General features: G+C 40.9%; 1 protein-coding gene across 1 annotated transcript; it reads left to right on the top strand.

Annotated features, from left to right (window-relative positions):
* Positions 1–531: 531 nt before the first annotated feature.
* LOC114570155 (zinc finger protein 84-like) lies at positions 532–5,680 on the top strand. Its single transcript, XM_028600403.1, has 2 exons — positions 532–1,088; positions 2,459–5,680. The coding sequence occupies exons 1-2, from the start codon at positions 896–898 to the stop codon at positions 3,787–3,789; spliced, it is 1,524 nt and encodes a 507-aa protein (XP_028456204.1). The 5' UTR covers positions 532–895; the 3' UTR covers positions 3,790–5,680.
* Positions 5,681–12,138: the final 6,458 nt, after the last annotated feature.

Below are 12,138 nucleotides of genomic sequence, written 5' to 3'. Positions count from 1 at the left end.
ACGGAAACCAAGCTGGCACTTATCAAGGGGTAAAAGCAGAAGGATTAACTTCCGAATGGAAATACGTTTAGGCTACAACCTCTGAAAGTTAGTGAGAGTCCTTTTTTGATGCTTAGAAGAGTCTAGGTTTGCTATCGCCTGTCTTGCGAGTAAATAGAAAAAAACGCGCTGCGTTTTGAGGAGGCGTGAGAACCCCGTACAGTAAACAGTTACATCACTGCCTCTATCGCTTCAACAAAAATGTTTTAAAACACCAAACACAAGCCCTGAACTGCCCGGGAGTTTGTGAAACAGCCAAATGTTTGCCAAACAACAAAGCACAGTCGATATCTCTCGCTCGTCTCTTTTCTTTCTCCGTGAAATGAAGCTGCAGTAGGAAACGTTGTGTTCTATAAAAGATCTGACGAAAAACTGTTACTGTAATAGATATATTTTTTTTCCCATTTTTTTTTTTATCTGAACGCAGCTTCACGCCGAAGTACGGAGCTCATTTAAGATGATGCTCTGACGTCCCGTTTCCGTGAAGGCAGCACGGAGCTGTGCCAAACAAAGCTGACAGAAGACCAATCAACAATTATGGATTTTAATTTATGGAGATAAAAGGGAAGAAAACACAATCAAATATGTTACGTCATAGCTTTCTAACTTTACCGTAGTCTGGAGGACGGTAGGCTACCGCCCACACACATCACAAGATTAATGAGGACTATTGTTGAATGCTCCTTCGCTGCAGGCTACATTGAGACAGCGCCGCCCACCACGCGCTTTGGAGGGGTCTTAACAAAGAGCTAGTCCGAATTACTGTTCGGTAGAGAGCGTATGGCGAAGAGTGTTTTTCCAAGAGTTTGTGTCGAAAAAAGTGTCTGTCTGACGGAGTTTCTGTGATTGTGTGAAGATGTCTAAGGCCCAAATGCTGAGAGAGTCGGTGAAGCAGCGACTAACCGCGGCTGCTGAAGAGATATTTGGGCTGTTTGAAAGAACGATAGCAGAGTACGAGGAGGAACGGTGTCGGTCAAAAGAGGAGAACGAGCGACAACGGAAACTTCTGGACTCTGTTTTCACCCCTCAGCTTCGGTTACAAAGGACAGGTTTGTTCATTTATAAACACTCTTCTCTCCTCCCTGCGAGCATTTACTCGACTATTACAATAAAATTAGTCTATTCTTAATCTAAGATAAGAATATTGGCCTATATAGGCTGTTGAAATCTTGGGGTCAATTTGCCCATCGTTCGTGTTTTTTAGTCCCATTCTGAGACCGGCAGGTAATGCACCGAAAGATGACTCGTCAGAAACTGTGACCGCAGAGGGCGCTGCTGCTGCTGTACGTAGTCTGGCCATGCTGAATACATTACATCCACGGGTGCCATGTTTATATCTACGTAAATTTGAGATTTGCTCTGTCAACCAGGCTACAATGTTACAATGTCAATGTTTCACCTATTAATTGTAGGGCTGTGCTCGATTGAAGAAATGCGACACCATGCAACAGTCGTGTCGCAAAAGTGGATCTGTACCGTTAGTCGACTAACACTCATTCAATTGTATCGACTAAACGATTAGTTGATTTAATCGACCGATCTGTAAATCTGAGTTTCCCTGAAAAGAGTCATGCAAAAGCACCACTTTAATTCTTGTGTTTACCAGAGATGTGCTCGTACGTTTCTTGGAAATAAGTCATTCAGCATGAAAAAAGCATAAAACACGACTAATCGACTAAAGAAATCTAAGTTGACTAAGACCAAAATGACAGATTAGTTGACTAATCGACTAAAAGGGAGCAGCACTAATTAATTGACAGATGGAACAGAGACCTGTCTGTTTGAATGTACCATCTATTTGTAATCCTGGCAACAATATTACATGTTTAACTTATTTATAAAGCTGAGGTAAGGGTAAGGAGCGCAAATCTGATTTATTCTTATTGTGATATTATGATTAAGTGTTTGGCTGTTAATTGGCTTTTATAGAAGTTTGTCATTTATTTGCTTAGATTTTTGTTTTGTGGCTGCCTATTAAAATAGGCTACAATAAAACATGGTGACCTCTGAGGTACTGGCTCTGTGATGACTCCAAATGAGAAAACGTGTCCAGATTAGTTTGAAGGGATGACATAACTACCCCAAACAATATTTTGAAGTTTAAATCCTTTATTAAGCAGTCACAGTGGGGTCACATATTCTTACAACTTACCCAATGTGCTGATCCATTAAATATTTAGTGCATTTAAGTCAAAACAAATCAAAACAAGGCTTGGAAATCTGCATTGCCATTCATATGGATACTGCTAGTCTAACAACCGATGCCATATTGACTTCGGATTTCAGTAACCAACTACTGACACGGCTGAGTGAACAGTTTGCAGCTGTTTGATGCTCCGTGATCTATTGACATTCAATAAGAATAGTTTTGAGCTGTGATGTGAATGAACAAAAACAATTCTCTGTCTGTTTCTTGCAGATGTCCATCAGCTGTCGGCGAGTGAGGAAATTAAAGAGAAACAGGGGACAAGGGGGCTTCAAGGGCTGGAGGAGGCTGACATCACCAAGTTCCCATTACATTTACAACAAGATACCGAAGAGCAGGCTGGAGACTCTTCTGAACCTGAGATGGATCACAGCGGTGAGTGTAAGGAGACCGGAGAAGCTCAGTCAGGTCTAAACTCCTTGAAAAAGGATGACGTTCCTGTCAGTGATTCAAGATGTAGTACTGGTGAGAAACAATTCAGCTGCTCCAAGTGTAGAAAAAGATTTGGCTTCAAGTCAAATCTGAAGAGACACATGAGAACCCACAGAGTAAGGAAACCTTTGAAGGACTGTAAAGGACAAGAACCAGCCAGGAAGTTGGATCCAGATAGACATCCAGAACCACATACTGACCAGGCTGGAGACTCTTCTGAACCTGAGACTGATGACAGTGAGGATCAGGAGGAGACCAGAGAAGCTCAGTCGGCTTTAAAGTCTCTGAAAAAGGACGACGTTCCTGTCAGTGATACCAGATGTAGTACTGGTGAGGAACAATTTAGCTGCTCTAAATGTACCAAAAGATATGGCAGCAAGAGATCTCTGAAGAGACACATGAGAACCCACACAGGAGAGAGACCTTTCAGCTGCAGTGTTAGTGACCAAAGATCCACTAGGCTCCAGCAGCTCAGAAACCATCAGCTTGTCGGTTGTCAGCCCTCACAGCTTCATCAGAGACCAACTGAACAGATGGAAACAGAAGCTGATGGAGAGGACTGTGGAGGACCAGAACCAGCCAGGAAATCAGATCCAGATAGACATCCAGAACCAGAAACTGATGACAAGACTGGAGACTCTTCTGAACCTGAGACTGATGACAGTGAGGATCAGGAGGAGACCAGAGAAGCTCATTCAGCTTTAAAGTCTTTGGAAAACGACGACGTTCCTGTCAGTGATACCAGATGTAGTACTGGTGATGAACAATTTAGCTGCTCTAAGTGTGCCAAAAGATATGGCAGCAAGAGCTCTCTGAAGAGACACATGAGAACACACTCAGGATTGAAATATGTCCGTTGCTCAGTTTGTAAGAAAGGTTTTCTGCGGGAAAGCCATTTGCAGAGACACATGATAACCCACACAGGAGAGAAAGCTTTCAGCTGCTCAGTTTGTAAGAAAGCTTTTGGATATAAAGCTACTTTACAGAAACACATGACAACCCACACAGGAGAGAAAAGATTCAGCTGCTCAGTTTGTAAGAAATGTTTTGCATGGAGTTGTAGTTTAAAGAGGCACCTGAGAACTCACAAAGGAAAGAAAAGACTCGGGTGAAATGTTTAAGACCAAAGATCCACTTGGCTCCATCAGCAACAAACGGAACAGATGGAAGCAGAAGCTGATGGAGAAATCTGATCCACATAGACATCCAGAACCAGAAACTGATGACAAGACTGGAGACTCTTCTGAACCTGAGACTGATAGACCGTGAGGATTGAAAGGACACTTTGAATAACACGTATTACTGGCTGAGCGTGGAAAAGACTTCAACAAAAGATTCACCAGGCAGTCACATGTCAGATATCAGAACTATGTTTTTGACAGCAGTACAACTACTGGTTCAGATGAAAGTTTCTGCGGTGATCAAACTCTGGATTAAGAGAACACATTACAGAAAGCAGTCCTCTCTCCTCAAGACCCAAGCCAGAGTTCCTTTTTTTTTTTTTTTAAAGATTTTTTTTCCCGGGGCATTTTAGGCCTTTAATTCCACAGGACAGATGAAAACATGAAAGTGGAGAGAGAGAGGGGGAACGACATGCAGCAAAGGGCTGCAGGTCAGAGCCGAACCTGCGGCCTCCGCGTCAAGGAGTACACCCCCATATACAGAGTGTGCGCCTGCTCCCCCAACTGAGCTAACCCGGCCACCCAAGCCAGGTTCCTGTGTCTCGCTTGCTACCTGCTGGTTAAAAAAAAAAAAAAAAAGGGAAGGGGGTTAGCCCCAGAGATAGCAACAACTTCAGCTCAGGCTCACTAACTTAAGGTGGGGTGGCTTTAAGGTGGACCAGCTATTAGTGACAAGCCTTTCCTCCAAGTTTTTCATCCGTGATCTCTCCCTCACCAACAAGCCTACAAGTTATAAAAGTGTCCCAAAACTATATGGTCCCCATACGGACCAAAGTATGGTGGTGGACTGGTAGCTGGAGAGGTGCCAGTTCACCTCCTGGGCACTGCCAAGGTGCTCTTGAGCAAGGTACTGACTCCTCAGGGCGCCTTTCCTGACTATTGACTATTATTGTATTTCTTCTTGTGCATCACTTTGTATCATTGTTTAGAAAATGAAATGTCTTACTGGATGTAGCAGGTGTAAACAGTAAAAGTCTGCGTGGAAATGTCTGTCCTTTTGACAGGTTACAGCAACCTGGCCTTTTGCACCCCAAAACATGAATGAGTCCTGAAGAAAAAGTAATTTGCTGAGTCATTCAGCAGAAGCAACAATAGATATTAAAGACATGATAAGCCTAGGGCTTTTACCTATCCCTTATTGAACGGGTCGAGCGTTATATTGACATTTGTTTTTTTGTTTATACATTTTATATCCAGTATTTCTTCTAATCATTCGGGGGAAAAAAATTATTCATTGATGTCTGTGAGGCAATCAAGTTGTTCAGATTTCTTTTCAGGAAGATTTTATTATTTATAATTTGGGGCTGTTTTTACAGGAACATCTAAAAACGTGTCATTCTTAACCACCATGACGCTTTCAGTGTCTCTAATACAGGTTTTCAATACATGTCAAGTTCAGTTGTAGAATTTAAATAACCTTCCTTAATGACATCTCTTTTTTTTATAATCTTAGGGACTCATTTTTTATGTTAACTCTACAAGATGCTGTGCTGTACAAATTTAAGGGGAACTTGTACTTTGAGTCTTTTCTTTTCATGCCACTTTCTACTTCTACTCCACTACATTTCAGAGAGAAATATTGTACTTTGTACTCCACTGTGTTAACTTGACAGCTTTAGTTCCTAGTTACTTTACACATTAAGATTTTTGCACACAAAACACATTTTACACAGTTCATGAAATACCATGTTTTATTGTTGTTTTGCTGGTTAGACCATTAAACACAGAACGGTTTTGATCGTGTTCAGTTTTTTACATGTGAGGTTTTTTTCCTGCATGGAGTACTTTTACTTTTAATACTTTAAGTACATTTCCTGATGCTACTTACATACTTTACATACTTACAGTAACATTTTCAATGCAGGACTTTGACTTGTAACAGAGTATTTTTAAAGTGTGGTATTAGTACTTTTACTTAAGTAAAGGACTTAAATACTTCTTCCACCACTGCTATTCACAATAGTTGTCTTGGACAGGGCAGCATCAATGGTCAGCCAGTTGATCATAGCCTACCTAGGGACGGAGATACATCTGTCTTCTCACAGCACGCAGACTCTGCATAAGGAAGCCCAGCAGCATTTAGACCTGTTGAGGAAACTTGTGTCAAACTAGTGTCAGCAAGGACATTTTAACTGTGGTATACCGGTCACTCAATGAATGACAACGCTGAAGTTGGCTTCCGATTTGTAGCTTTGAATCGGCAGTTAAGGGGAAATTTAAGGGAAACTTAAAGCTAAAGTTAGCTTCCGATTCACAGCGTCTGATTTAGCAGGGAAACATAACTTACATTGCTGAGTGACTGATCCTTTTTTGAACCTGACTGCACTGAAAGCGTGTTAGTCATTAAGGTAAATTATTAATTATGTCTAAAACACACTTTTAGATTTGTGAAAGCTTTATTGTCTTTATAAGAATGCAATAAAAGGGAGATTTCACAGTTTTTTTTCACATGTAGACCATATTAGCCCAGGTACAGATCCAAAACCACTAGACATGTCAAAATTTAAAATTATAAATAGTGGTTTTGGATCTGGACCTGGTCCAATGTGGTCTACGTATGCCCAGAAGTTTTCTTTGGACTAGGGTGGCACCTAAATCATGGTTGCAGCTCACCGTAACCACCATCACCATAACTCTTGTTATGATTTGATACTATAAATAAAATTGAATTGAATATGAAAAGAAAAACTGTGCAATACCCCTTTATTGCACATCCTCCACCCAAACAGAACTTTACACCCGTCCAGTACATTTAGATTGAAAAGCCAAATCATTGTTTAAAGTCACGACCATTGACATATGGGTGGATGACGTGACATGGCAGTTTTGCTGTCTTCAGTGTCAACATGTATGAATAAAAAATATATTTGCCAAAAACCTTCTCAATATTGTGCAGAACATTATACTTTATGTGAACATACTCAACATTAAAACAGATCATCACTCATTTTTTCAGAATTTTCAACCAAACATAAAACTCATATGGTGTGACTGTCCGGCACTTATTTCTCAAAGTGAGAACTTGAATAAAACTAAGAAAAATAAATTCTCAAAGAAATACAGAAAATTAACACAGATGTCTACTTTTGAGCCTACTCGTTTCAAATTACAAGCATAATGTTTTGAGTCAGTTCTAATCAAAAAGATTTTGTCACAGAAATCAAAATCATATGGTGTGACACTATTTTGGGATATTTGAACGGGTTGTACAGTACTATCAGTGTATTTCTACTGTACAATCTGAGGTGAGTTATCATTTTTATATTTACAATAAATCAGATCTTGTTGGCACTCTGACAAAAGTCCCACTTCCAGATGTCTTTTGGTGTGACACATTTTTCATAAAAATGCAAAAGACATTTTATTATTTTGTCATAATTACATGTAAATCTATTCTGCTTTGTTATAGCTAGCATGTTTTTAGTATGCTAATGTGTAGCTACAAGACTCAAGGTTGTGCCAGAGCCTGTCTATGGAGAGCCTGTTCACTCCCTATCTCACTCCCTATTAGCCCTATTGTACCAACCCGGAATTTTCCCGAGAGTGGAAGTTCTCCCCTTATTAGACATTCTCTGGTTGTGCTAAGTGCTGAAAACATCATATGGTGTGACATGTCTGCCTGTCACGCCATATGATTTGATTGTCACACCATATGATATGAATTGTGATTTCCTGCAGATATAACAATAAATAACAAAGTCCAATGTATGTTTTGTCCTTTTAAACATGTATTTGGGTCCATCATCACAAAAGCTAACAGCTGTAATTATCCAATCAAAAAAAAAAAAAGATTTCTAGTTTATCAGACAGACACAGCAGACCCCCTTCACAGAAACATCCAGCTTACCCACTAGAGAGCCCTAAGCCCAGTCAGTATAAACCCTACATACTTGTAAATTGGGCAAACCCAATTTGATGGAGTAGAAGCTAGTTATTGCAATTACTGCAGACAATCGTGTCACTGACATATAAATCTCTCCTTTTGAAGCTCTTCTACTCAGGTGCTATATGCATGTGCCTAATCAAGTACATTTAGATTGAAAAGCCACTATAATCATTGTTTAAAGTCACGACCATTGACATAAAAAAGGTCACAACAGTACACACTCCGGTACAGTAGGTGGCGGCTACAGAAGGAGAAGGTTAACTCACCATCAGCGGAACCGGATGTCACTCTTTGAGCAGTAGTAGCCTAACGTGAGCTAGTAGAAACAGCTCGGTTTGTTGTGTTTTCTGTTTCTATAATCGCAACAGGAACGTTACTGATCCATCAGAGCCTCTGTATGTCTGGAAACCCGGATCACTTTGCGCTGTTCACCTTCTTTCCCCTGAATGTTTTACTTCGGAATCATCTAGCTAGCTATTAAGTTAGCTTAGCATGCTAAGTGACTGTTTTGTGTAGACAAAAACAGTTTGTGTGATTGTGTGAAGATGTCTAAGGTCCAAATTCTGAGAGCGTTGGTGAAGCAGCGACTAACCGCGGCTGCTGAAGAGATATTTGGGCTGTTTGAAAGAACGATAGCAGAGTACGAGGAGGAACGGTGTCGGTCAAAAGAGGAGAACGAGCGACAACGGAAACTTCTGGACGCTGGTGTGTTCATTTATAAACTCTCCTGCCTTAGATGGAAACAAACTGAGCGCATTTACTAAAACTAAAGTAGGCCTAGTCACTGTAACGTTACTCAGATTCAACTTTGAGGTAAATTTACTGTACTGAACGTTAGGTACATTTGTAATGGTTTTGAATACACCTGTGCTTTTCCTACTATGACATGTCAACACGTCTGCCGTGAAAAAGGTCTATTAGCCCCACCTTTAGCAGCTTCAACATTAAAGTGATAAACATAAATTATAATCAGTGGTTGAAGAAGTACATCTACTGTCTTACATATCTATTTCAGGATGTCCCCAATTAATGAAATTGTAAGAATGCACGTCGAAGTGGCGTAAAGTGTGTAAGTATAGAGTGTATAAATCGATCCATCAGGGGGTAAACTGACCATCTGACATTTTAAGACCCATTAACAATAAAAAATGATTATTCAATATTCTATTCATCAATGTCTAAGTGGGTAAAGGCAAATAATAGAAAAGCTAGAACAGTAGTAATAAAGTAGTAGTAAGTTCAGAAAATGACATTACTGACATGCAGCCTCTAAAACCAGTAAAAGACCACTTGTGTCGTATCACATTATTACGATATCCAAAAATTTTAAGACGATATCTTTGTGGTGTGACCGATACCTCTTATCTTTTCAGAAGAATTGAAATAAAATGGTTTATGATTGATCGTTTAGGCCTCATCATTTGTATAATTGTTTTATTCATATTAAATGTTTCTTTCAGTGATTTTAACTAATGATAATGTAGTTAAAAAAAAAACATTTTAAATTTTGGGGACGGTCCACATTGATTTTTAGGATGGCTTAGATTGTGTTTTTTCTCCTCTACCTGTTTAAAGTTGGTCAGTGTGTTGGTGATAATAGGACCATAGGCTAACATACACTTTTTTTGTGAAGGCAAGCTCTTGCAGCCTTAGACTTCCAGTGAGGTTTTGCTCTATTTCTCTCCACGGAACTGTAGATGAGGGGTCCATCCACACTCTAAGGGCCCGTAGCTGAAAGGCTCTATGGTACACTTTAAGGTTAGGGAGGGCCAGGCCTCCCATGTTTGTGGTACGTCGCAGGGTAGAGTATTTTAGCCTAGGTTGTTTATTATTGCAAAAATACTGCAGAATTACGGTTTCAAGTTTCTTCCAGAAATGTATTGGTGGGGGTAAGGGGACCATTGTACTTAAGAAATTCACACAAGGAACTATGTTCATTTTAACAACAGCAATCCTGGACCGTAGCGATGCCGTCAGTCAATACAGAGTTTTTGAGCATGATGTGAATGAACAACATTTCTCTGTCTGTTTCCTGCAGATGTCCAGCAGCTGTCGGTGAGGGAAGAAGAGGTTCCCCCTGAGCAGCGGGAGTGGAGCTCCAGTCTGGACCAGCAGCACCCAGAGCCCCCACACATTAAAGAGGAACAGGAGGAACTCTGGATCAGTCAGGAGAGAGAGCAGCTTCAAGGGCTGGAGGAGGCTGATATCACCAAGTTCTCATTCACTCCTGTCCCTGTTAAGAGTGAAGATGATGAAGAGAAACCTCAGCCCTCACAGCTTCATCAAAGACAGGACTGTGGAGGACCAGAACCAGCCAAGAATTCAGATCCAGAGATAGATTTACATATAAATACTGAAGACCAGACTGGAGACTCTTCTGAACCTGAGACTGATGACAGTAATGAGTGGAAAGAGACCGGAGAAGCTCAGCCAGGTTTAAACTCTTTAGAAAAGAAAGCTGTTCATGCCTGTGACTCGAGATGCAGTAGGCCTGCTTGTCAGAAACCATTTAGCTGCTCTGAGTGTGGGAGAAGATTTGGTCGCAAGTCCCATCTGAAGGCTCACATGATGATCCACACAGGAGAGAGACCTTTCAGCTGCTCAGTTTGTGGTAAAAGATTTGGTCGCAAGACACATCTGAAGGGTCACATGCACTCTCATACAGGACATAAACCTTTCAGCTGCTCAGTTTGTAATAAATATTTTGCACGGAATGATTATTTGCAGTCACACATGACAACCCACACAGGAGAGAAAAGATTCAGCTGCTCAGTTTGTAAGAAATCTTTTGCCCAGAGTAGTAGTTTAAAAAGCCACATGAGACGCCACACAGGAGAGAGACCTTTCAGCTGCAGAGTTTGTGACCAAAGATTCACTTGGCTTTATCAGCTCAGAAACCATCAGCGTGTCGGTTGTCAGTCCTCACAGCTTCATCAGAGACAAACCGAACAGATGGAAACAGAAGCTGATGGAGAGGACTGGAGACTCTTCTGAACCTGGAGGACTGTGGAGTACCAGAACCAGCCAGGAAATCAGATCCACATAGACATCCAGAACCAGAAACTGACTGGAGACTGGAGACTCTTCTGAATCTGAGACTGATAGACAGTGAGGATCAGACGGAGACCACCTCAGTCAGGTTTAAACACCCAACAAATAATGAAATCCCAGTGCCAGACACTTATTACTGACAAAAAGTAGTTGAGCTACTCTGAGTGGGGAAGGAGATTTGTCCTCAGAAATCTGAAGAGATACAAGGCTATAGGCCTACTGTCCACGCAGGGGACAGCATGCAGTCACATGTCCAAGAGTGACTTCCAAAGCAGGTGATGACACTACGAGAGAGAGAGAGAGAGAGAGAGAGAGAGAGAGAGAGAGAGAGAGAGAGAGGCTGCAGCTGCTCAGTGTTTAGTGCGGTCAATAGGCTATAATACATCCATGGTTTCGTGTTATCTAAAAGATAAGACCATCTGACATTTTAAGACCCATTAACAATAAAAAATGATTATTCAATCTTCTATTCATCAAGGTTGTAGGGGAATCTGAATGATTGCTCCCCCTTGCAGTTCCTCCAGCCTTTAGAGGGTGATGTCGTTTCTACAACTCATCACTCAGTATTAATCTTTGTTAGTAGTGTCACGTTAGCAAAGAAAGTTAAAGCTACATCATTATGATGAAACAGTACGTGTGATTTTGATGTTCATTTGAGTTCATTTGTACTTAGACAGAGAGGACCATTACAATGTTTAGTCAGGTTCCCAAACGTTATCAATTATCCCCGCTTTGCAAGAATCCTTGTTTGTGGTATGACCGATACCTCTTATCTTTTCAGAAGAATTGAAATAAAAAGGTTTATGATTGATCGTTTAGGCCTCATCATTTAATCATGTTAAATGTCTCTGAGTGATTTTAACTAATGATAATGTAGTAAAAACAGATTTTTAATTTTGGGACGGTCCACCATGAGTTTTAGGACAGCTTGGATTGTATTTTTTCCCCTGGATCCACTCAAATGACCACCTATGGGTCATGGGGACTTACTAATTTGAAAATCGGCTTCACTGGTGTCACAACCTGGCTCAAGGGCCATGACAAACGATGGAACGAGGCATTGTAAATGATCAAAAGTGATTCATTTAACGAAAGAATCAACTAAACATATCTTTTGTAATGTGCAAGGTGTGTCTCTGTAACTTAAATTAACCCAAAACGAGATGTGGCAGGCGGGATGATCAGGCCATGGTTGAGGTCTGGATTGCAGTGAAGAGAAACCCATGTAGTCTGTGACCAGGTGGAGCTTTATCCCCACTAGCTCAGAGCTCCCAGGTGCACCAGATCTGCCATCAACTCAAGACAAAGATGGTTAAGACCAGAGAGGTATCACTGTGAGAGTG

Source organism: Perca flavescens, chromosome 15 (assembly GCF_004354835.1).
Source record: "Perca flavescens isolate YP-PL-M2 chromosome 15, PFLA_1.0, whole genome shotgun sequence".
NCBI lineage: Eukaryota > Metazoa > Chordata > Actinopteri > Perciformes > Percidae > Perca > Perca flavescens.
The sequence above is the reverse complement of the archived record's forward strand: the minus strand, read 5'-3'. Positions and strand labels throughout refer to the sequence as shown.

Excerpts from the sequence above, each read along its gene's own strand:
- LOC114570155 (XM_028600403.1), top strand. The coding sequence starts at position 896 with ATGTCTAAGGCCCAAATGCTGAGAGAGTCGGTGAAGCAGCGACTAACC. Across the intron at positions 1,089-2,458 it reads GCTTCGGTTACAAAGGACAG|ATGTCCATCAGCTGTCGGCG; the intron begins GTTTGTTCATTT and ends TGTTTCTTGCAG.